At 46.8% G+C, this 26,546-nt stretch overlaps 1 protein-coding gene and 1 long non-coding RNA gene across 2 annotated transcripts; both read left to right on the plus strand.

Moving 5' to 3' along the window:
- The first annotated feature begins 776 nt into the window (after window positions 1-776).
- LOC135400099 (uncharacterized) lies at window positions 777-3,462 on the plus strand. The gene is made up of 4 exons (XM_064631840.1): window positions 777-931; window positions 1,114-1,224; window positions 2,171-2,337; window positions 3,312-3,462. Exons 1-4 carry the CDS (start codon window positions 844-846, stop codon window positions 3,381-3,383), a joined length of 438 nt encoding a protein of 145 aa, XP_064487910.1. The 5' UTR covers window positions 777-843; the 3' UTR covers window positions 3,384-3,462.
- Window positions 3,463-9,010: 5,548 nt separating this feature from the next.
- Window positions 9,011-11,329, plus strand: LOC135400100 (uncharacterized). The gene is made up of 3 exons (XR_010424517.1): window positions 9,011-9,116; window positions 9,333-9,446; window positions 10,380-11,329. It is a non-coding gene; the product is annotated as an uncharacterized LOC135400100 (long non-coding RNA).
- Window positions 11,330-26,546: the final 15,217 nt, after the last annotated feature.

Consider the following 26,546-nt stretch of genomic DNA (forward strand, 5'->3'; position numbering starts at 1 on the left):
GCTCGACGCCTCGCCGTCCGTTCCCAAGCAGCAAAATGCACTGAAAGTCGAGTGCAATAGGGGTGGACGGGTAGATGAAAGGCATTGAACAGATTCATGAAACTAGAGAACATTGATAAGACACATACCGTCCACCCCTAATGCACTCGACTTCCAGTACATTGTGCTGCTTGGGTTGTTACTGTTCCGTGTGGTCGCTTCAAAGATGATACGTGTCAATATTATTCGGAATGATGGTTGACTAAGAGCGTGCTATGTGGTGAAGTTCTGTTTTAACGGAGTACTTTCCTCCTCACGACTCAAGACATGCAATCAACGGACATACACATTTGTGCGAGCGAAAGATATTTTATTAATGCCAATTGACGATGCACACAATGAGCAGAAATGTTGCGTTAATTGCATACTGGCTGGCTCATTGACCTACCACTCAAGCTAAACTTTAGCTTGAGTAGCTTAGCAAGCTTTAGCTTTAGCTTTCGCAAGCTAAACTTTAGCTTGAGTAAACTTTAGCTCAAGTAAACTTTTCACGGGAACTGCATAAGTTATCATGGGCCGACAATAATTAGCTTTCATGTTCCTTCGGTTCTATTGTTTCTCGCGTAAGTAGATTGACATGTACGCTCCATTCAGTATCTTTCGGCGGGTATGACGAAAGCAAACAGCCAATTAGCAACTGAGACAACTTATATTACGGAATGATTGATTTGGTTTTGTTCCTAGAATGCAACTATTATTTGATATGAATAGGGCACTTGGATGTCGTATAAAACGAGGCGCACGAAACCCTCAGCAAAACCCTCACGAAACCCTCAGCAGAAACTCAGCACGTCCGATCCAAAGATGAAGTCCTTGCTTGCTGTCGTGCTGTTTATCGCGGTTTGCGATGCTTACGGCTCTGATTCTGACTCTGGGCAATCGGAACATTGTGGTAAGCGAAAAAAAGTCCCGTCATATTAAATTTTCCTCTAGTATCGCTAGTGACAAAGTTGAAAATCAGCCGTGTAAGCATAATACTTACTTGCAGAGCTTACGCGCGGCAGAAACGGGAACATAACGTTGGGTAATGGTTAAGGTTTCAGGATTCAAACGACATTTTCTATACAAATCCAGGTCACGGGTACCAGTTTGACAGGCTTGTGGCACCACGATGCCATGGAGAGGAATGTCTTGCTCATCCTGGGTCCCTCTTTCACCTGGAGTTCACTGGGAAGAATCACGAAGGTATACCTTGTGTTCCTCCCATCTTCCGTCTATGATAACTAGAATGCCTATACATACTCGGTACTTGAAGAAACGAAAGCAAGAAAAAAAAATGAACAGGGCCCGGGGTACAGTTGGCGACTTCCCTGACTACTAATCCAACGTTTACCGGGTTCCGATCCTGGCGAAAATACGAGCAACTGGGTGTGACTGTACAGGTTGCTTAGTCTCATCAACCTCCTCGGGGGACGTTAGATGTGGGGTACGGTGCGCCGCCCACATTTAAGTGCACGTCCAATCAGGAACCTGCTTTATGAATGCGGTAGCGCGTTACAGAACCCTCAATTGAGCAAATTAATCAACAGGCCGGCCACTGTGCCGTTGATATGTTTGTGCATTTTGTAGTCAGACCACTAGCGAAGTGAATCTGAGAAATTCTGCTTTCTACTTCATGTGGCACCAGCTCCAGTGGCATAGTGGTTAAGATGGTCGCTTTCCATACCGAGACTGGGAGGTGATACGGGTTCGAATCCTGTCACCAGCTGTGCCGTCTGAGGTCTTCCCTGGATTTTCCCGAAGACTTTCCAGACAAATGTCGCCACAGTTCCCCCTGAAGTCGGCCCAGGACGCATACTACCCCCCCGTCCCCCACTCCTTCCTGCTGTTCCCTATCCATCGTCCACATCTGTACGTCGCTCATAGCCACTGTTGCTTCGCAGCGCTAACACGGAATTTAAAAAAAAACTTCATGTCGTAACAATATATTCCGTAAATTACCCAATAAGTGCTCTAATTAGATATTTCATACACCCATACAGTGTTGAATGTTAGGGCGGACACGCTAAGGAGCTAGACGCTAATACTTAATAATGGTTTGACATGAACATATATCTCTCCCATGTGCGTGTTATTTCGATGACTTATGGGTGTATATTTTACGCATACATTTTCTATTTCGCACATTTAGCATACCCTATCGATGTGTCCGTATGGGCTCACATTCAAGGAATTGGAGAGTCATTCTACTATAGCAGCAGATGTAATGATGATTTTACCAGCTATCCATGCAGAGCGAAACCTAATGAGAGCATAACAGGTCGCCTTGCAATCAGGTTTCCTAAAAGTTTTAAACAGGTAAGGCGCTCATGGTACATGTGCGTAACTATACACAGGGTGTCCCAGCTAAATGTGACCATATTTTTTAAAAATACATCTATCTACTTTTTCCGAGATGAAATCGCAATATAGCATATGCTGAAGGGCACTCCCTAGGAGGGCATTAGCAGACTCCTAAGGCAATGTCTTAATTAACTTTCAATAATTAACTTTTTAATTATAAAAGCTACGAAGTTGCTCCAATGAGAACATCTGATCTCTTCGGTCACCAGATACCAAAGCCGTTTTCAGAACAAAAATCCGTTCCATAGATCGTCCGCAAAAAATTCGTGAAGGAACGCCATTTTTTCTTTATTTTGTTCAGCGCATCTTCGAAGAAGCGGCTTTCCTTCACCCCCAGTGTGAGAGAGTGAAAGAGCGCAGTGCCGCCTCATGCGTCAAAGATTAGCTTTAACTTCTGGAAACAAAACAAACACAAATCCATCGGGTGACTCTATCGCAACTGCCCTTATATCTTGGGCTGCATTTTCTGTTTCCTTTAATCTTCTTCCAGGACGCGAGAGGCGACAGTGTGCTCTTTCATCCTCTCGTATTGGAGGCGAAGGAAAGACGCTTCTCTAGTGATGCGCGATGAATAAAACAAAGGAAAAAATTGTGTTCCTTCACGAATCTTTTGCGAACGATCTATCGAACGGATTTTTGTTCTGAAAACGGCTTTGGTATCTGGTGACCGAAAAGATCAGATATTCCCATTGGAACAACTTCGTAGCTTTTATAGTTAAAAAGTTAATTATTGGAAGTTAATTAAGACATTGCCTTAGGAGTTTGCTAATGCCCTCCTAGAGAGTGCCCTTCAGCATATGCTATATTGCAATTGATTTCATCTCGGAAAAAGTGATAGATATATTTTTAAAAAATATGGTCACATTTAGCTGGGACACCCTGTAGTTACTGGTGCTAACTTCATATATTACAAATTTTATCCGTTTCAGGGACCAGCAAGAATAACCTTCGAAATCCATGGCGTCGGGTGTGGTAGGATGAGAGTCCGAGTGTCCAGTTGATCTTAAATTTGGATCCCTTTCGGAGCGTGGAAATTCTGCTAAATACGATTACGAATAAAAGCTTCTGAAAAACTTTGAAGATATGGACTTTGTTTCATCGTTTCATCTTCACCTTAAAAACACTAACTAAAACATTATTTAATTAAAACAAATATTGGTGCCGCTATTGTTAGCAATTATTCGTTAGGTACGTCGGCAAGATTCCTAGATTTTAATGCGCTAGTTAGCATAGTTACGAAGCGGGGAAGAGCCGGAACCTTCTATCGTGGGTATTGCAGGATCCTAACGCCAGTATCCTAGGGCCACGTATATTGGAAATACTGTACCTCAAACACATTTGTTAGTATCTTCGTATCTTACTCACTACATTTTCGCAAAAGTATTTGCACTCTACTTAGAATACTTTTTTTCACTATTTTCGTATCTTACCCAGTAGTTTTTCCTAATTGTATTTTGCTCTATTTCACAGAGTTTTTCAGTGCTTTCAATTCAATACTCCTTCAGTTCACAACAACTTTCAGTTCAGTTCAGTCTCAGACAACAAGGCCATTTTGCGTGCATTGTCTTTCCTTCTTTTCAGTCAATTTTGGAAAGGTCAGCAGCTTGTCAGCATCCAGCTGGCTGAACTCGTCGGCATCCAGCGAGCCTTAGAGTGCCTGTCCGGCCTCACAGCACAGCGTGTGGTTGTGCTAACTGATGCGCACTGCAACGCATCAAAAATTCACCATCCCAAGATCCCATTTCATGATCAATCCTGGAATCCTGGAGGCACCTTGAGTGCGACCGTTTTGCTGTGGGCTTCCAGTGGATTCCTTCACACTTCGGAATCCCGGGGAACGAGGATCGGATCGCCAACAGCTGCCACAATCTTTCCCCGGAGATCCCTACGCCCCACGATCCGGACTACAACAGGAAGCAGTTTTCAGAGTTTGTTCGTGAAATCCGCCTTACTGCATTTCCGGAATTGCATCATTCCGCACAACCCTGTCCCCGCCAGGGACCTCAGCCGCGACCAGGCTGTCCTGCTTCACAGACTGAGATGCAGGGCTGTACTAACACCTGCTTTCTGTTACAAGATGTGCCTCGCTCCATCCCCCCCCCCCCCGCTGCAAGCCTTGTTTCACCAACGGCGATCTGTCGCGCATCGTTATGGACTGCCCCAAGCACCAGGTCGCACGAGACGTAATGATGGCGCAGTTGGAACCTCTTCCAATACAGTGTGTCACCTTGGATGACATCTTGTACCCGCAAGGTCCTACACCCATTCGTCGGAAAGCACGTTGCTGGTCTTCGTTTTCGTCTGTAGGGCTGTCTTAACTCCTCTCTGTTTCTTTTTTTCCCTTTTCTTTTCTATTTGTATACTCCATGGGGCCGTCCCGCTGAAACGGCAAGGACCAGAATGGCGGAGGACTCCTCGGATCTGGTCGGAATGGTATGACTCAGCTTGCATTCTGGATAATTGGGCGGACCGATGACGCGTTTTACGTCACGGTGTGCCTCCCACCGCGGGCGGCAAAAGATCACAGATTATTTTTTTTTTTATAATTGGGGTGTCTACGTCGCGAGACAACTGAGATCAGGAACGACGCCACAGTGGTCGGTCTGTGGATTGCTTTTGCCCACCTGAGGGTTCTTTAATGTGCGATGAAAGCTCATCACACGGCACCCCGTATTTAACGTCCCTCGCGGAAGACGGCGTGCCTAAACAACTTGTGCCCTGCCACCAAGTTGCTGGCTTCCTCGGCCGGGTTCGAACCCGCGATCTCGGGATCAGAAAGCGAACACGCTACCGACTGAGCCACCGAGGCCGGCATCACAGATTAACCAAACTCTACCAATACACGGCTCTGTATCGCTCCAAAACACGTGGCCCTCTGACGCCATCCCTGCGCTTCTGCTGTGCGTGGTTTCGGCTCATTTGCATAGCATTGTTCCGCGATCGATATTTCAACACATGTCAACACATGTGCTCGTTTATTTGTTTGTTTGTTTGTAAAAAGAGAGGAGAAATTGAACTCGTCTCTCGACGTGTTCTGCTGCTCGTAACATAAATCCCCCCTCCCCCAACATGTGCTTGCTCCAGGAGTGTTTTAAAATAGAAATGCTTCGAACGAGGAACGTCTTCCAATCTGCTCTCTCACTTTCGCACGAAATCGCACTTTATATTCGTGTACCAACGCTTCATAAGAAGGATCTACCTGTTAGCGGGGGGGAGTGATGTTTAGCGTGGAGAAAACGTGAATTCTGGTTGCTGTTTCGCTACAGCGCCCACCACAAGGTCACCATCAGGACAGCTCTAAGCGCATCGTCATAGCCCTTCAGAAGGCCAATGTTTGGGACAGGTCACGTGGAAGGTGATGATGTGTAACGTATTCGATATGTTGAAAAAAAAAACTATTTTTGCAGAAATCACTTCGCTGGTGCCCTACGATATGCGAAGCATCGTGTATGAAGATCAGCGACGACATGTACGAGAAGAGGCCAGATTTTGTTACGACGCCATATAGCCACACCGCAACTCACGACGCAGCTCGCTATGTATACGAGGACGCAATTGCGCCGGCACCACCGATGCGACGCTCCCGAACGTCTTTGCGTTATTGTCGGCCTTGTTACCTTCGTGTTTCAGTATTGGGTCGAGGATACAAGTTCCTCTCGTGTGCCAGAATGGTGCATTGAAGCGACACACAGACTGGGTCTTGTCCCATCGCCGTGCTCCGCTTCCAGTCAAGGAGCTCCTGTTCTGTGGGTGGTGGTCTCTTGCGAGGCCACGTGTAATCTAACACAACGGGTGCCTCAAGATCGGGTTTTATAAATGGTTTATTATAAGCTGTTTTGCGACGCGCTCATTGACGTCAGCGCCATTGCAGCGTGCCACGCCACCTAGAAATCGGTTTTGCATTGGTACGGATGCGAATGTGAAAGAGTGCGTACTACCGCTCCGTGTACGCGCGGCGCGGGTATTGCTTCTTGCGTCGCAGGCCTACCTCCATGCTCCAGGCAATCGGGTGCTATTGTGCAGGAGTGCTACTGCCACTCCGTTCACGCGCGGTGCGGGCATACCTCTCATTACTAGGCCAGAACGCGTACCACTTTTTCGATGTTAGTAGTTAAAAGAATGCTTCGCTATAATAATATACCAGTGTAATAAGTTTTCTTAATATATGCAGAACTAGTGGTCGTGAAATTCGATATCCCTGTCTTGGGCTTCAGCCCCTTCCGTCATTCATTGCTACCAAACATGGTGGAGAACGCACGGGAACAAGGACGAAAAGTGCTAAAATAGTTAAAGTCCATCGACGTACACCCAGCTCGTACCTTCTAGCTGGCTTGACCAGGTATACAACGCAAAACTGTGATGTCAAATTGCGCTTACGGCGAGTCGTCGCCGTGCCAACAGAGCCCCGCTCTCCGCATATGCAGAACGTGAGCAGAACACGATGATGGTGGGAAGCTTCCCGTTGTTGGCCTCACAGACGTGGGCGACATCACGACAATCGTTCTGGGGGAATGTGCGTCTCGATCTTCAACTTTCACACAGCGATGGGTATCGTTATATTTAAAGTGCGCTCGCTCCAAGGCCGCTGTAGTAGGCTCGCGCAAGAGCTCAGTGCAAATCCCGGTGCCGGCTGTGCTGTCTGGGGGATTTCCTGGGTTTTCCTCAGATGCTTTCACACATATGTCGGCACAGTTTCCTTAGAAATCCGCCCAGGACGCACATTTGCCCTGGGCGTCAGTCGTGACGTTGCCCACGTCTGTGAGGCCGAGAGCGGCAAGCCCTTTCACCATCACCACCACCACCACGGTGCGAGGTGATGCATTTAACTCGCGTTATGAGATTACGAGAAGTTGAAGATCGGGCCCCTGGGCCGACTTCTAAGGGAACTGCGCCGACATATGTCTGACAGCGTCTGAAGATAACCCAAGAAAAACCCCAGACAGTACAGCCGGTGTACGGGGATTCGAACCCGGCTACCTCCGAGTCTCGGCGTGATATGGCCAGCAAGCTTCTTCCTCTTCTTAGCTAACTGGGCGGTAGTTGGAACTTCGTGACTGGCCAAAAGGGGGCCTGGATCTCCATTTCTTGGTGAAAAAAAAGAAAAGAAGCGGCACAGGAGGAGATTAGCCAACTTCTCAACGCGAGCACCGCAAGCCAAGTGCCCAACAGGAGGCAAGGATATAGCGCATGCCCACTGTATCCGCCGGAAGAGCTCCTCATGGCGGAACTCACTGAGGTACTTGAAATGTTTGTCGCGCAAATCGATAGATATCTGTGGCCCGACATGAGGAGGGATTACGAGGATGCCACGAACAAGCAGAATTCATTGCAGGCCATCAGCCTCATTGACGGGGTTTCAGGTGAGCACACGAACATGTGTCACACGAACACGGTATCGCACGAATATGTGCCGTGTTTAACCGCAGAACATATAATCGCATTAGCATTACGAGGCCTTCGACCATTAGGCACGAGAACGATTACTTTCAGGCGCCTATAAAATAAAAAATAATTGGAGTTTGGCACTAAAACAGTTTGCGATTGCAAATAATCAAGCACTTTTCATACACTATGTCTAAGTGCCTGCCCAAAGTCATAAAGGATGTGTATGTGTTTGGGGAGTTCGGCAATATTACGGAATATCAAGGCGCTTCCTCACTATGCCCCGCGGCAAGGCCGATCGGCATAGTGAGCCATAGACAAAGCACAGGGGAGAGAGCTGATCGGCATAGTTAGGATGCACCTTTAGGCTGTTAGTACAAGTCCACTGTTGACAGAGTATTTACGAAGGAGTTAAAAGCGAAGGCGCGACGAACACGGGCTTTTATATGGACTTGGTCATAGTACACAGCATGCGTTTGAAGACCGTACAGTAAGGTTGCGGGTTGTTGGACTAATGCTGAAGAACAAGGAAGGTTCACTGCGGATGAAGCCTTGCTCGGCAGTGAGGCTCTGTAGGCTCCTCATATCGACTACACTACATTCTAGGTGCTTTTAGCATTGCTCTTTGCTTGCTCCCTTGGCTTCTGTGAAAGCTCAGGCCTTAGAATGCGAACAATGGTCTTGGACCGACGACAGCAGGCAATCCGTGGAATGTCTTTTATGGAGCCGCGAAGTAGTAAGCGCTGACCCGCGGTTCGCAACGTGCGCCATGGTATTTGAAATTTTTTAGAGAGACCGTCCAGGTCACGGCCCGAGACCGGCCATAGGTACTACTACTGACAACTGAACATACTGAACCTGTTTACCAGGTGTTCCGCTTCAAGCATTTTTCTCTAATAACCAGGTGTCTATCATTGTCTCCGAGTGTTGGAAAGGGCGTATGTTCATCACATAACACAATGGAATCCAACGACTCACTCATAACGTGTCTCAATGGCTTTGCCTGTATTGTCACTCATCAATCCAATGAAACCCGTTGTAAACGCTATTCAGTTGTAATGTAGCTTCTTTACAGCAGTTGACATTTATGTAACTTAATAACACCACGGGCATAGCGAATCAGTGAACCAGTAAACTAATGAGCCTTTGTTCTCGGAAAGTCAATTATGATGGATGACTTCGGATGGATCTTATGACTTGAACTTTTGTAGGACCATAAAAGCAGGTACGTCGGAGCCTGCATATCATAACTGATCACAAGTCAAAGATGGAGTTCCTGCTTGTATTTGTTGCAGCTTTCATTGCAGCCTGCGATGCTTATAATTTTGCTCCACTAGATGTGAAACCGTGTGGTAAGTAAGGAACTTTCGGTTTATTTTCATAGTTTTTATAGCTTAGAATAGGGATCAAGACGGAAAGGGAAGTAGTTTTAATTCTAACCTACCCAATCTCTATTTTCAAGACTAAATAGTATTCTTAGACGTAATCTTTCAAAGACTTCTGAACTTAGTATTCACAAAATCCACTGATGCTTCTTATTTTTTTCTTCTTCTTTTCTTTTGGTACAGTAAGTGGTGGAGAGTTTGCGGAGATCGCTACCCCATAGTGTGAAGCTGGAAAGGAATGCAAAGCTGGTGCTGGCTCTCGCTTCCAGTTGAGGTTCACAGGGATGAACCGTGAAAGTATTACACTTTTTTTCCCTCACACTCTCTGATGTTCCTGGTTTGCCGTGTTTTCACGTGGTGTAACAACCATAACAACAATTGGGGTTACGCTTACATAACGTTTAAAACAAACTGAGTTGTCGCGTATTTACCGAGTCGGTTATCTTAATAGGACAAGTTTTCTTCACAGGGATATGAGTGACCAATGGCAGAACGCTTCTCGAGCACGATTTACGTAGCAATTAGATGTATGCAGCAATCACGAAAGACTCACACACATACACAGAGATAGAGAAACACAGGAAAAACAAAAAACATGGAACCTTTTTTCGAAGGCTAAAGACTTCACCTTACTTTCCCTGCTTGCTATGGTGTTTCCGGAAATATTGCTGGTATCAGACAGTCACCGTGGCTTCCCCAAAATTACACGCTCCGTGGTCCACGGGAGTTGTGTGAACGAGGTTGTGAAGTTCGGATCACTGAGTTTCTTTGTAAGCGGCATTAAGATAATTTGACTATTGCTAAAACATCGCATCTAGCGTTCTTCATTGATGATACTATAATTCAGCTATTCATTCAATGAATGAACAGAAGTTAAACGCCAAATCAACAGTCGTTTATTTATTTATTTTTTATTTTTTCAATGTATGGTACTTCACGTTGTTTGACATTAGTGCCTTATGCACACTCTTAAAAAGGAACTTCACCACATAGCGCGCTCCTAGCCAACAATCATCCCGAATGACAACGTTCTCGCCCCCGATTAGTTGAAAAACGAGGGGCGGAGCCTATTTTGTGCCGTACATAATGCGCAAAATAGGCTCCGCCTCTCGTTTTCAACAAATCCGGGCCGAGAACGTTGTCATTCGGGATGATTGTTGGCCAGGAGCGTGCTATGTGGTGAAGTTCATTTTTAAGCGTGCAGGCATATCCTCATTTTTACATTTCCAGGGTACCCTCTTTACCTGTGGGCGGACGTTCGAATTATTAACCATCCTGGAGATTCCTTCGTCTACAGCAGCAATTGTCAAAGTGAATGGACAAATTACCCCTGCGTCGCGCAACCCGGTCGGAATGTCACCGGCTATGTTGCAATTAAAATTCCTTCATCTTTTGAAAAGGTAGGACGGTAGTTTTGGGAGCGTCAGAGCAACGTTCATGTCGCCCCTTGTTCCATTTCAGTCACTAACGAGAATATTCTTGTGTGGGAGAGATTTACTAGACAGATTTCACATGGTACTATACAACAAGCACAACACACACATAACGTACACAACACAAGATCAACGATACAGGGCGATGCAAATTGCGGATATTAACAAATGAGAGGCAATGAATGATAAATGATCATGGATGGGAAAAAATATGGATGGTGAAAAAAATATGTACAAAATATGAATTCGCTTATGACGGGACGCCGGCGATGGTGACAGGACTGCCGACAGCGCGAACAGAAGGGTGATGGCCCCAACAGCGCACAAAACCATCCTCCCCTAGCGCAAACAGTTCCCTCCGGAGGACGCTGACGACGCGAACCCGCAAAGATCTCACAAGCAGGAAGATCGGGACGTCGCGCCTACGCTGCGCCACAGCCTTACATCTGGCACCCCACAAGACCTGGGCCCCACAAGCCGTCACAAGCGCACTGTGCCGCTGAATATTCTTGAACATTGACGGTATCGGATGTGGTTCAATGCATATCTGGGTGTTCTAACCCAGACCCTAACCCAGGTAACCTGAAGAAGTGCACGAAAGTCTCGTTTTTTCGCAAACTAAGCTGTTTAATGCTGGCAACCATTTTCTCTTTACTTGTCCAATTCACATTAAACGATTTCAAATTGCAATTTCATTTCAGTAAGAAGGAATAAATGCAACTATAAATAAATGCTTTTTTTAAGCAGTGTCATCTCTTTTGTCATCTCTCTCGAGTGTTCACTTTGTCATCTGCTATACTTACGATTTGAAGAAGTTGTACCCGTGTTCCACGTAAGAAGGGCTTGAAGTGTAGTCTGCCAACCCAAACGCAGTTTCCCTGATCGAAAATTATAGACCATTGCAGCGCTACCAGGTGCTCTTGTCGCACTGCTAGTCGCGACGTAGATTATTGCGGCTACCCATTGCAGCCAATGGGAACAAGCGTACGGCGAGGATTAAAAAGGTGGACGTTGGGCGTCTTGGAACATACTTGTGGCAGAGTAGCGCCGGAAAAAACAGGGACACAGAGGAGAACAAACTAGCGCTTCTTTCAACACTTTTGCGAAGAATACATAACACAAATAGGCCACACAGAAGCCCGCAAAAAGCCTGGCCGTCCCCTTTCGTTCCAGTGAAGAAACGTTATCTCCTTTAAAGATAGGTTGACCGACGGTGTCGCCACGCGTTCGCCTCCCAACTTATCAATTGCGTTTGCCTCCACTATCTCCCGTGTCAATCGGCAGGAAGACCTTCATACTCAGATGGTGTTTGAAAACCACGGTACACACCCACATGACTTGCGCTAGAGTGTCCAGCATCCTTCTCTTTTGTTGTCAACGTTATATGACTGCTCTTTTAGTCTTTAAAGGCTGGTTTAGAGTCCGACGTAGTCTTCGCCCATCGCCGCCCGCGTTGCGCGCCGACAGCCAGCGTTCGCTATACGCCACGCTTCCTGATCCTGCCGGGATCATAGTACGACGCGATTCGGCGCAGCGCAACGAAAACAGCAAGCAGAGATTTTCACGTTTCGTAGTGGGAAAGCAGTCATATCTGTACCCGCGTACTGGAATCCGACTAAAGACAATCCGTGTCGCCATCCTTGGCACAATTAAGTTTGTATTACTGTAATACGTTTGGTAGCCCCAGACATGAACGCTGAATGAAATCAGAAAGTCGTACCTCTTCCCAGCTGTTCTCGTTCGTTTGCTTGCTTGTCTCTATATTCCATCCGTATTTTTGTTATATAGGCACGGATGTTCCTTCCCAGTTTCGATCAGAAGCTCAATGGGTGACGCCATGTTAGGAAATGCGAGTCTACAGGAGCCCACGCCGTGCACAGCTCGCTGGCCACCGCCAGATGTACGGCATTGCTCTACTCCCCAAACGGCGGCTGATGTAGTCACGCATTGCCGCGGGGGGATAGCAAGCCGACTTCTGCCTGTATGACGTTTGCTTCTTCTTTTTTTTTTTTTTTTGAAGAATACATATTCATACCCCACCCGAACCTGCGACGAGGTGACAATTTTCAGCTAGCTTAACTTGAGGCATGTCTCCCACACACACTTCTGCATGAAATACAAAGCCATGCTTTAATAAACATATCCCCCCCCCCCCCCCCACAAAGCCATGCTTGATACGTAAGACTCCTTTATTTTCCTTGGTCTCCGTGGCGGAGTCTTCTTGACCTCATGTCTTCCGGTCCGGAGCTGCTGCAATAAAACACACATCAGATATGACGCAATATCCTTACTCACATTACGTGTAAACCAGAGTCACTCTATAGCTATTCAGTCACCCTAGTGTAAGCCTACCACTAATTAAGAATATCTAAATGAGTATCCCTATACTTCTTTCGGCGCAACAAAGGGCAGCCGTTGTTTTGAAATTAATAGTGAAAAGAGGTGGAAACAAATGCTACACCGTTTCCCCCGTAAAACATGACAAGGTGATGGCAGTTTGACCCATCACACCATCATACCATTTATATGTGTGTGTGTGTGTGGTAGGATGGGGGAGGGGGAGGGTATATCGTTTAGAGAAATAAATAAATAGAAAGAAAAATAGATAAAGGCAGTCTGCCTGCCGGGAAGGAAGGCAACTTAAAAAAAAAACAAGAAGAAATAAAAGAAAACAAACACAAACAACACGGATGTCGGAATTTCGTTTTGGATCAATTGAGGTGTTTCATCACCAGGCGCCATCCTCTGGTTCATTGGTCGCGGTAGTTTGGTTGATGTACAGCTCTCTGCAACGTTAACTTGAACGCGGCGACGGGTGGCGACGTTGGAGAGCTACCCTATCGGCGGCGCTACGTAGAACTATTGGGAGAGAGCGTTGTGGGCTGTCCCACTCATGCAGGGAGGTGATTGTCGTGTAGTAGACGCTCCGAGGTGGGTTATCGTGAGGAGGAGGAGGCTTCTCGACACACACCCCTAAGCACGAGTGGGATAGCCCACAAAGCTCTCTCCGTATAGTTCTACCTAGCGCCGATAGGGTGGCTCTCCAAGTGGTCTACCAGCCGTCGCCGCGTTCAAGTTAACGTTGCAGAGTGCTGTACCTCACAGCGAGGACCAAAGTCCTACGTTGTCCAGAAATGTCATTTGTGCTTTTAGTGCAGAGCGTTGCTGTGCTGGATTACACCATGGACTGGACCAAGCAATTTTCTCAACGTGAGACGTTACTGAGCAGGAACCTGGGAGAGTTACCTTATCGCATGCTGAAGCGTCACTGAGCACGCCTAAGTCGCATCCGATCAATGAATACACCGTCCTGACGAGAGGTATTTCGTGGATAATGGCAACGTGCCTTGTAGCGACGGAAGTGATGAGAGTGTCCGCTGGCTCGATTCGTTTTGCCTCAACGGTGAAAGTATTGCCGCTTGCGCGCGCTTTTCGTTTCGAGGAGGGGGGAGGTATGTCCATTAAAAAAGGAACGAGGAAAGGTAGTTTTGTCAGGTTGGCTAGGGTAGGTTAGGTAGTTTGTTTAGTTTCGGCTTTGCATAGCACTATTCGCACGCGCTCCCTTCAGGATCTTGTAACAATTTCAACGCGGGTTCCTTGGCAGCACAATGTACTGAAAATCGAGTGCAATGGGGGTGGACGGTATGCGTCTCGTCAATGTTCTTTAGTTTCACAGGTCTGTTCAAGACCTTCGACCTACCTGTCCACCCCATTCCACTCGACTTTTAGTACACTGTGCTGCCTGGGTTGTCTCAAGTTCTTCTACCTCACTTTAAAGGGTTCATTAATGAATGTAGGTAATTTGTGATCATGTGGGTTACACGCTCTCTTCGATAGGATGTCCGTCTGGTCGTATAACTGAACCACAGCAGCGGCATCTATATGCTGCTTTAATTTTGTTTCTTTTCATTCTTCGTTGGGAAGTCTGCAAAGAATAGAAAAGCAGCCTGTACATGTCCAGTGCAAATTATGATTAGCTGGCCGTTTTGTTAAGGGAATAAGATATCGCCACGTGCTTGGCTAATCTTTCCCGACTTCCTTTACAATAAATATGCCCATATTCGGGTGCATGAATAATAGCGCTTTGCAGAAGTGAAAACTGTGAAGCCGTCATTTTGAAGCCCACGCCTGTTGTGTTCCACTTCCCCCTACGTTTATCGAACCTCTTCTGCTTTGCATTTATATATCTCCGAAATGTAGTGTATAGCTAAGCGTATACCTGTACTTTTGTGAGCGCAACGCGAGCTGTGCATGCGCGTCAAGATGGCGGAAATCACATCTACACAGAGGAAGATAGCATTCATGCATCCTAGAACATATGCCCCTCCCCAACACACACACACACACACACACACGAGATATCCTACACTCTAAAAACAGAACTTCATCACATAGCACTTAGTGCGCCAACCATTGCCACGAATGATAGGGTTATCGCTTCTGACTCGAGGAGAGAGAGGGGGCATACGCCTTTTTGTGATAATTTTCATATATCCAAATTGACACAAAAAGGCGTACGCCACCCCCCTCTCCTCGAATCAAAAGCGATAACCCTATCGTTCACGACAATGATTGGCGCACTACGTGCTGTGCGGTGAAGTTCTGTTTTTAGAACGTACACAAATCGTCTCAAAGTGGAACGATGAGCCACGTTGCAATTCTCTAACGCCGAAAGCGGGCGAAGTTGTTATAATTGGTCCCCGATCTTGAACTTAGCGATACACATAGCGATCGTTATCGTTATATTTAAAGTTCGCGCGCTCCAAGGCCGCTTTGGTTGGCTGTCGCAAAAGCTCCTGGCGAATCACGGGCCGAAGTTACGCATTTACCGCGCGTTATGCGATCTCCATGGCCATGTCACGTCGAGACTGGGAGGTACCCGGGATCGAATCCCGGTGCCGGCTGTGCTGTCTGGGGTTTTTCCTGGGTTTTCTTCAGACGCTTTCAGACGTATGTCGGCACAGTTCCCTTAGAAGTCGGCCCAGGACGCACATTCCTCCAGGGCGTCAGTCGTGACGTGACAACGGAAAGCCCTTTCACTATCACCACCACCGTTATGCGATAACGACAAGTCGAAGATCAGGGCCAAAGATAGCTCACCATGACGACGTAATATTCATTTTCCGCATGCTTTCTGGCACTCCTTCGGTGTTCTGTAGAAGTTCACTTGGTTCCCTTCGAGTGGGGAAGCGGAGCAGTATTCTGCATTTCTACACGCTGGTCCCATCGGTATATCGTAGGTGAAGCCATATTCTCTATGGCAACGATACCCCGCGGGCGGCAAGAGGCATCGCGCTGCATGGAGACATACGTATGTCAAGTTGGTGTGCTCCATAAACTTAATCTACCCTTGCTAAATGTAAGATTACCAGATGAGGCACAATAGCATACTAAAAACAGAAAAGTAGCGTTCTTTTTCCTTTTTTCTTTTTTTTTTTGCGGTTCATTTTAAAGGCACAAGTCAAGAGAACACAGGGTGGTCGAAATTATCAGCGGTCCTACCATGCTGCACTGGCAACATGTCGCCACACAAATAGACTGACACACCTAAAATGTACGTCTCCTTCACGTTCTTGCATGTTATGAAGATAGCACGAGGACTTTGGCATGGTCAAACGCAGAGCTACCACATGGTTGCGATAGTGATGGTCGCTTCTCTTTTCAAAGACCCGGGAAGACAAATAACATGATTCATTTCTCCTCTAGCTTAACGAGCTTCACTAGTTAACTAGCTTAACGAGCGCCTTCTTTCATTCTTCAAGAGCGGCCCAGACTTAGGATGTGTCTTTATCCCTGCTACCATATTTTATAAAGTACTACAGACATATAAAGACAGACTATAAGGCATGTACTCACCCTCCCTTCCGTGTACGAGGACGCCGCTGATAAGGAGCAGAAAAGCGAGGAGAAAGATCTTTGCCCGCATGGCTGTAGACGAATGGACACCTTCGATGAAGACCGGTGATACTGACCGATTTTCTACCGGGTTTTATACGATAGACCACACCGGAAACGTTAAAGGTATGGAAGCAAAATGTTCCGCTAATCAGAATTGCCATACAATTGTGTTTCAATAAAAGTTTCTCGGAACCATATGCATGAGCATGTCAAATAAATGTGTAATTGCATGCTTGGTTTCCTGTAGGCGACAAATTTGCTGATTCATGAAAATTAAGGTTATCGTTTCGGGGACATGAGTTCATGGAAGCTCCGGTTCTTGACGTCTACCAGCAGTGGATCAACGTTACGCATAATAAAAGGTCACCGGTTTTATTAAACCATACACACAATTCCTTAGGGTTACGTGAAAGTTATTATCCGAAAAGGTAGATCATTCTGAGCTTTACCTGGACCAGTTACCCTTTGTCTGCTCGTCACTTCGCGGATTAATATTGCTGTTGCTCTAATTGAACGCATCTATCACAATCCGCACAATGGCGTGTTCAGATGACCATTACTACGAAAGATTGAAAGCAAGGCTGACACCAAGACAACGAAGACCGGACGTGTGCTATTCGCTCTTCTAAGCCTATATATGATTCAGACTTGTGCGTAACGCGTTACTAGTAATTGCGTCACTTGTAATCAGTTACTTTCCTTAGTAATCAGTTACTTTACTGTCAAAGTAATTTTTGGAGTAATCAATTACTTTTCAGGCAGAGACTAACTTGCAGATGTTAACCCCTAAGTCAAGCCCCTCGTGCCGACAGCCTTGATTGGGCCGTTCTACTATACAAGCGGAGGTCAACGTTCTGGAATTTTAGGGTCCCTCGGCCTCACTTGATCTCCCGCTGAAAGGACTTTCTCGCAGTACACAAACTCTGCTTTCAGGCTGCGAACAAGAAGCGCTTTCACTAAATCACAATTATTCAAGATTGGCTCTCTAGACAACGCAAACTGCATACATTGTCCGCAAATTGAAACTATCGAGCACATCCTATTGCATTGCTGTGCATATGCTGCGGTGCTGGAGAAATGCCATTGCAGGTGTTGCTAGACGAGGGAGAGACCAGGACAGCTGTTCGCTGGATGCTCGTCAGAGAGCAACTGAACGAGCGCCACTTTATTTCTCGCGCGCCTTGGCAGGCTGTGCGCTGACGATGATAATGGCGCTATACACAGGAACTGTACGGTGGATGATTTCCTACATCCCAGAGGCTCTTTCACGGAAAAACGCTCCCAAATTCGCAGCCTCGTCTACTTTCTCCAGGAATCTGGCCTCGCTCAAAGGCTATGAGTACTGCTTGGACTCCTCGCTAATTCTGCAGTGACTGCCCTAGACCTTAATTTTCGGCCGTCACTCGCCACTCCTTCGTCTGTTATCACACCACCTCATCTCATCCTGGCTACAGTCGTGACGCAGCCCACATACGTGAGGCCAACAGCAAGCCGGTTTTTCGTCGTCCTCGGAGGCCGAGGGCTCGACGTGATGAACAAATTGAAGCCCCGCGTAGTGTTGCTTGCGGCACCAGTAGGCATCTTTGGCGATGGTTCCAGAAGTGTCCGGTGGCCCATGCATTGCGATCAGTGATGCATCCACTGCCGCTACGGCGCCAGCGAGGCGTGGGTCCCGTCGCGTAAAGAAGTCCTTGTTGGTCGCTCTGCTAACAGCATCCCGTGGAAAGCTCCTCACTCATCACCGAGATCCGCTACAATCGCTGCAGAAACCATTCGAACCGATCGGCTCATAGTTCTCTGCGACTGACAGGTTTCGATCCGCGGCTAGAATGCCCTGAAAACTTATCGTTCCGAAGAACCGAAGAGTTCAGAGAACCTGTTGATTCACAGTCACTGTCCGCGACGTGGAACAAACCCTGCGCAAACCTCAGGCTGTCGCGCGAAGAGGGTCGTACAACTACCACACAGTGCCAATCGGTAATGCTGCCGAAAAGTGTGGTAATGCACATGGGCGTTCCCAGTATTTTTTCCAATTGTGGAGGGGGGGGGCAAGAGCGCAGACCCCCCCCCGCCCCCCTTACCACATCTTTTTTTTGAGGCGGACCTTGCGTACTGTGTGGTCACTGTGTCGTCACGCCAAACTTCAAAAAACACATTTTCAGTCGCTTTGAACTTCGTTTAATTAACAGTCAAGCGCCGTCACGTGAGCCACGTAGAGCTCCCAATCGCTGCTCCATATCAACACAATTCGGTCTCGGCCATTGTTGACCCTACGAATAGGTTCAGCAACGTCATTTTGACTTCACTCCAGAATATCAAAAGACACATTTTCAGTTGCGTTTGAACTTCTTTTGGTTGACAGTGACGCCCTAATGGGCCACGTAGAGCGTCCAATCGCCGTGCTTCTTCGCATCTGCTGAACTTTCTTCAGTTCTGAACTTTGTGATGAGTCTAGCACCCCTGGATCTACTTGTCTTACGCGTTTTTGTTTTTCGGGTTATTTCAGCTGTTCACCTGTTGAGCTTTTTGTTTTTTCTTTTCTGAGGCACACAAAAACGGGTATCATTTGCGTGAATGCAGAGTAACGACACGTAACTTAAGTAACGTGTAACGTAACGTAAGTAACGTAAGTAACACGTTACTTTTCTATTGTTATTCTATTCTTCATTGTTCTATTGTTTCATTTTCGAGTTACAGGCACAAGTCTGAATTATCATTCCCTGGGGTTCGACTTCCATCCGTGTGGTCTGCCCCTGGGCCCAGCGTTATGTCAGCAGCAACGCTGACCCTTCTCACCGTAGTGCCTCCCAGAGACCATGGCTTTGCCGCCCCCGATGGCGTCTTTGCAGATAGCGCCTTGGATGCTGTCTGTGACCTGTTCGGCAACGGCAACGTGAATTCCATCCAACACCAGGGTGGGTTGCCTTTCCAAGTTAAAATGAAGCATCAACGAGCCCGAGACACGATGCCTGAGGCTGGTGCAGTGACCTATCATGAAATCGAAGTCCCTCCCGTCCCGGTTTGTACAGCGAGAATGTTATCTCACCGTGAATTGGCCACCGTAGTATGCGCCTGATGATGCACTTATTCGTGGTCTTGCGTCCTACGGATCAGTGAGTGGTTTTTCTTTCGCCGTGTAGGAGGACCGTCCGACGATCCGCAACGATGCACGCATAGTCCCAGGTGAAAAAATAAAGTGGAATCCCAAGTGGGTCAAAGTGGAACCACTTTGTCAGCAAAGTGGTTTGAAATGGAACCATTATCTTGCCAAAGTGGAAGTCAGAGTGGGTTAGTCAGAGCCGTTGTGGGCTAAACTGGAACCACTTGGTCAGCAAAGTGGTTCGAAATAGAACCATGTTCTGGCTAAATTGTGTTCACTCCGAAGTCAAAGTGGGTTTGGCCAGAGCCTTGTGGGTTAAACTGGAACCACTTTGACAGTCAGAGTGGGTTAGACAGGATCCGCTCGGGGTATCACATGAGGAATACTAAACACGAGAGGAAAGGCAATCCAATCCAATCCATGCCTTCGTATCACTTGAACGATTTTAAAGTTGCGTCGGTTGGATAGAGCAATACAATGGAGCTACTGAAACTGCCCAGCATTGTATTCCAAGTTCAGCGTGCTTCAGGCGCATATAGGAGATGAAACTCAATTCCTTGCCTTGCCACGAAACCGCCATCGCCGCTGATATCACCCGATTACAAGTTGCAACAGAACAGGCGTTCCACGGTGCTCGCTCGGATGGCTCGGATGGAACGGAGAATGTGATTTCTGCGTCGTGAGTTGCTTGTGCTAATTTCAGACTCGATTATGTTGACTTCGCTTCTTGGAAGGGTAAGCCAGTGGACCAACTTACAGTCCGAACATGACTAATATGTGACTGAACTTTTCCTTGAACATTTCAGATTTGACTTTCTTCATGCTGCACTTCAATATTGGATCTCGAAATTCCCCGAGATTCATATCGTACCTGGTCACCTTAAGAAACGCGGCCTGCAGCTAGTCATATTGTCTGTCCATTGTGCGATACCTTGTGACATTGAAACATCTGTATACGTGTGAAACACTTCCCGACAGTGTGCGCGAGATGTTTTCCATTATTGTGTCAACCTGGATGCCACTTTCAAGGTATGTATTTTCGTAATAAAATAATGTGTTGCTCAATACCTCATTGTGTGTGTGTGTTTTATGCACGTCGCGAATGTGTGAGACTGTTTCAGTTTAGACTTCGCTGGCGGCATGATTCCCTTGTCCATGTCAGATTGGAAGCTTGAAATGAGAACTGACAATGTTAGACGTTCGTCTGATCTCGTTAGTACGTGGCGAAGGCGCATCGTATCGCATCTCGTACCTCATGCACGAAACGGTACGTGCGCGGTACTTCATATTTGATCACGTTCGCCGTACCTCTTGAATCATGATTTTTTTTTAAATGTACCTGATGTTCGGGTCGTACGTAACCGTTACTGGGCGTAGAGTGTAAGCTGGAAACTGAAGTGGACTCACATTAGCAAGTGGTTCTGCAAGTGGAACCATTTGCAAATAGGTCCCAAAGTGGAAAAGGATATGTAAGTGGTTTCCGAAGTGGAACCACTACCAAGTGGTTTCCAAAGTGGAACTGCTTCCAAGTGGATTTTAAAGTGGACAATTTCCAAGTGGTTTCTCAAAGGGGTATTTGTTTCATAAACAACTTGCAAGTGGTTCCACTTGCAGATATTTTCCACCTGGGGTCAAATTTGAAATGAAGACGCCGATGCCAAACTTCCTTACGGTCGGTGTCAATCGTCTCAGGATTGATTACAAGGGGATCGAGAAAGTATGCGGAAGATGCGGCACAGAGGGCCACATCTGAAGTGAGTGCCATACACCTCACTGACGACGCGAAATGTATGTTGTGCGTATGTTGTATGTTGAGCATTGTTCAGTTCAGAGCCAGTGGTCGAATTCCGCAGAGCGGACGTCGCTGCTGAGCCAAATTGGCCCGAACCCGTCTTACCGAATCCCTCCGCAGCTCGAAGCTTTGCTTCACAGACTCCGACTCAATGTCTCATTGGCCAACGCATTTCTGTTCAAGATATGGGCCCAATCTTCGTCGTTGTGTTCGACATGTGGTGTACATGTGAAGATCCGGAACATATTCTTCTCGAATGTGTGCTGTTTCGCACTGCATGATTGCAACTTCAGAGATACCAGGACTGTCCTCATAGCCGACACTTTGACGTCGTGAAAGTGCTGGGCAAATGGCCTGCGATACATCGTCAGGGTACACAGCGCTAACTCATCACCTTCTTTAAGGAATAGCGGAGATCTCGCCTATTTCGATTTTTTTTTCTTTTTTCTTTACTAGATCTGGAGTAGCTTGTTCCACGGTGACGGAGTTCTTATCTCAATTTTTTTTCTCCTACCACCACCACCATCACCATCATCATCATCATCATCATCACCATCAGCCAATAAGAGTTGGTAGGGCGTTCCAGCGTCAAAAAAAAAAGAAAAGAGAAAGTAATATATAGATCATAATTCTGAATTTCACAGCTCTCGAGCAGCACAAATGCAGCGCTCCTATGGTTGGGGCGGCAAATGTCCCCAGCTCCAGTGGTGTCTGGCGCCTCCCGCGACAGCCTCCTTCCGCTGCTCGCAGTGCGAGCTCCCAGTCATAGAACCCTTTGTATAGGAGGCACTGGCTGTACATATACCCGTGCACGAAACAGAACGTCACGCTCAGTATTTAAGACTCCTTTATTTGGAATTGTTCTTGGCTTCTGTGGTGGAGTCTTCTTGACTGCATGTCACGAGCTCGGCGCATGGGGTATCTGCAATGGAAAAGATGTCGAGTATAAATTTTTGTCGTCCTTCTTATTAGCGTAAAGACAGCCTTGTTTGTTGTTTCAAAAAACTTGACATCGCGAAGCAATTTTTGAAGAACATAGGTGGACCATAGCCCCAAAGTCGTATCCAGTGAAGCACGACGGTTTGGACCTTTATCCATGTTAGGGGTGCGCGTTTCCTTGTTTTGTTACCACCGTGAACACAATAAGTCCAGGGAAAGACGCACTCTTTGGAATAAAACCTTGATATTGTGAGGGAGAACCATAGCCATGCTCATCGCCATCAGCCCTTTAGCGCGAGTTTTCATATCACCCGCATTCCTTCGCTTGGCTGCCATAAAACCACACGCCAAGCTTCCTGTCTCTCCCGTCTTATTCGCCTCTTAACAATATTCACAAGCTTTCGTGAAGAACCTGCACTTCATCAGGTGTGTCTTGATCCTTTGTGTCGTCCCCTGATGAAGTGCAGGTTCTGCACGGAAGCTTGTGAATATTTTATTTCCAAGAGTGATTCATTCTCTGGACTTATTGTGTTCCCACTACTACCAGACTTAACAGTGTATTTTTTCCTTCATCGCTAAGTGTTCTTCATGTGTTTGCAACCTGTTCTACAGTATCAACTAACTTGTGCTGCGTACTTACTACTTAGTACTATCTATCCTGCTGAGAAAACGGAAAACCGAAGAGAGACTTAGTTTCGGGCCTCACATTAGAGAAGACAAACTCTCCATCTTATTTTTTCTTAAAACCAAACCATCCCAACTGCGGCGGCGAACCACGCGTCAGTTATGAAGCCATTGTTCCGTAACAAAACATTCAATTATGAAGCTTCGTGCATTTTCACCTCCGTGTGTATTGGCACGAGGATACTTGTGGGCATTAATTCGTATTCTCAAGTAGAGTATGCAGGAATGTCGGAATACACAACGACAGGGTGTCATCATCAGAGCACAGCTCATCCTACCCCATTGTGCCTTGGGGTAGTGGGCCGCACCTTACCTGGCGAATTTCCCCATTCATTACCATTAGTTTATTTCTTGTTAGTGTGGGTACGAGAATGCAAACAAAAAGGAGTCCATGTGACTGGCCGAATAAGAATGCGGGGATGGAAGGTGAATGACCCCTGGAACACGTGTACAATTAAGCACAGCGCTCTGAATAGTAATGGTGCCGTGATGTTTCACATAAGATTTGTCTGCGCAGTGTGGCGACATGTTGCACTTGCCGCAGGGTAGGACTGCGGATAATTTGGACCATGTAGGGTTCTTTTGACGTGCGGCAGAAATCGGATAAATCCGATAAATCCTGAACATCATCGACTAGATCTGAGTTGGCCAACTGTAGGATGGGACAAGCGTAAGCTTGCCCACATCACGCTCCAAAGATAAGGCACCACCTGTGGCAAAGCAAGGGACTGGAACCTGAACTCCTGGAACCCATGTACAATTAAGCACGGCACTCTGAGATCAGAAAAATCCTGCAATCTTCTGTTGAAAGGACCTGCGCCAAATACACGAAACGCTGCTTTTTTGGTTGCGAACTTATTGCGCTTTCATTCTTATCACAATTATACAGATTTGACGTCTGGATAGCGCAAATTGCAGTGTGTGCCTGTTTTGGATTAACTTTGAGTGAAAGAGCCAAAAGAGCCTCGGGGACGTAGAACATCATCCAGCGTACACTTTCTGCACAGGATATTCCACAGGATATTTCTCGCACCTCAGCATATTCGCATAAATCAAAATGTGTTAAAAAGCCATGATAGGTAGAGCCTGAACTCCGGAAATGAACAAGCACCTCACACAAACGAGAGGTCAAAAAAGAGCATTGAGCTCTCGTCTGTGTGTCGTGTTTCGTCGTTGACGAAGCTCACGCTCTACTCATCATGGATATGATCCACCAGCTTGCCTGCGTCTACGCCACCTTATGTTTAATAGTTTCGGTTTGCTGACAGTGTAGAGATCTCTCGCCAGAACGGGGGAGTGCAAGAACTCCGCAGGACCATGGAGGCCTTGCATCTGGTGGGCAGCGTTCGATCACGATCCAAGAATCTTCGCGAGGTTGAACGACCGTTGGTCGATATACGTTGCATAGCAATTTCCACGGGTGCACATCAACCACAACAACAAATAGGTGAATGATTGTGAATGATGGTGAATGATGATGAAGGTTCAGCGTTCACGCAGGAGCCCTGATGCTGCTAAGAAGGTGATGAGGACTTGAAGGGGAAGTGAAATGCTATGTTCTTGAGGGCTCTACTGTCAGATAACTTACCGTGAGGTCGTGGCATTAGGCGTTGCATTGGCTCCTGCACGCTTCCTCACTGTGAAATCGGGCGCCGGTGGCACCTGCCGCAGGGCCGATTGCTATTTCTCTGCACTGTCCATCAGAACTGCACTCGTATTCCGAGGCGCCTCCATCAACATTGCCGCTAGGCAGACCTGTATGGAGAGAAGATGCGCACGCACATTTGTCACTTACTCTGTCGTAGGAAGTTCATCCACTCTGGCTAAAAATGAGACGACCTGAAAAGTCGTTCAAAACTAGATATTTGAGAAAAAAATAAGAAGATAAAAAAGACATCGCGTTTTTTCTCTCTCTCTCTCTCTCTCTCTCTTGTGTGCCAAGTTATTTTCAAGTTGTTAGTCTTAATTTTAACTATATCAGTTTCTCTTATTTATCGCTTCAAGGTGAGCAATATTTCGATGTAAAATGAAAGACACAACCGTATCAAAATCCGAATCGTCATTTACATGATAACGCGTGAGTGGGCAAGGCCGTATATCGGTAATGGCGGTGATGGGCAGAGTCCCCAAAATTGTACTTAAAGTGCGCAGTACCTGGTGTCAATGGTACTTACCACATGGTAAGTACCACATTACTTGTACCACATTATAAAGTACCACATTACTTGTGGTACTTTAAGTACCGAATGTGGTACCACATTTTAAATACACTTAAAGTAAAGCACAAAGTACTGGGAATTGCACTTTAAAGTATCCGCGAAGTACACTGCCATTGAGTTAAGGCAGTACTCTATATAGGCAAGTTGGTACATCTCGAAGAGGAAAAACTTGCAATGTGTGTTGTGTATTTTTGCTTGCGAGTGTGTTGCTTACGTGTAACAACAACAAGAGATAAAGTAATGATGATGAATGAGGAAATTCGCCACATGAGGAGCGGCCCACTACCACAAGGCACAATGGTCAAGGATGAAATGTGTCCTGGTGACGAGGTAACGAACGACGCTGGATAGGGGGCGATAGTCAATGGAGTCAGTGAGACATCAACAGAACGCTAGGCAAAAACACAACACATAGCGCACAGGTACGCAGGAACATCATAGGGTAGAGTGGAGACCGGTCTCTCGGAGAAAAATCTGGAAGTAGGCAAGAGCTTGGCGATGGTCGATCTGATTAGTCCAAGGGCCGAGGATGGTTGCCAATCTGAATGGTGCGGCCGCGATCGACTGCAGGCGACACTGCAGAGCCGCTCTTTGGGAGGTGTAAAGATGGCAGTCGAGAAGCACATGTTTGGTACAAAAGAGCACAGCGAGAGCAGACTTGATACGGACCGTCAGCGCGGACTGCCACGTGTGTACATAGATGACGTCAGCAGTATGAATAATAAGCATAATTAGCAATGGCATGTTTACATTCGCGCACTTGGTTTGCGTTGTATACCCTTCCCATTTTCCTGACCGAACCATACCAATCGCCCAGGGCAACAATACCAGACGAAAACAGAGAAATATAAATCCTATCAGGTTTAATGACACATATCAATTCGAAATACATATGGTTATAAGAGATTTTGACAACTCCAAACAGAATGGCGTCGTGATGACCACAAACAAACTTGGAAGGTTCTCTTAAGGTCCATTTCTCGCCTAGAGTATGCGCGTAGTGATTAGACGTTGCGGCAGAACGAATCGCAATAGCAGACGAATTCTGACTTTATACGTCCACATAGCGAAGAAGGGAGAGGAGGCAATAAGGATGCCTTCTGTATCTAAGTGACGTTGACAGGAACGGCGGCGGCCGCGAAGCAACTGCGCAACTGCGAAGCAAATGAGCGGCGTATAGACACGTGGTCCGACGGAGAAGGATCAGCAGGCAGGAGTGGCGGGTTAGCGCACGTCCTGGGCCGACATCATGGGGAACTGGAATGCCACGTAATCTAAATTTCAGTTAAAGCACAATTTCTTTGTCTGCCCTCGAAAAATGAACTCATACTA

This window comes from Ornithodoros turicata, chromosome 7, assembly GCF_037126465.1.
Source record: "Ornithodoros turicata isolate Travis chromosome 7, ASM3712646v1, whole genome shotgun sequence".
NCBI lineage: Eukaryota > Metazoa > Arthropoda > Arachnida > Ixodida > Argasidae > Ornithodoros > Ornithodoros turicata.

Bases quoted from the DNA above. Each gene is read 5' to 3' on its own strand.
- LOC135400099 (XM_064631840.1), top strand. From the start codon at position 844: ATGAAGTCCTTGCTTGCTGTCGTGCTGTTTATCGCGGTTTGCGATGCT. The intron at 932-1,113 runs GTAAGCGAAAAA...ATACAAATCCAG, and splicing joins TGGGCAATCGGAACATTGTG to GTCACGGGTACCAGTTTGAC. The intron at 2,338-3,311 runs GTAAGGCGCTCA...TATCCGTTTCAG, and splicing joins TTCCTAAAAGTTTTAAACAG to GGACCAGCAAGAATAACCTT.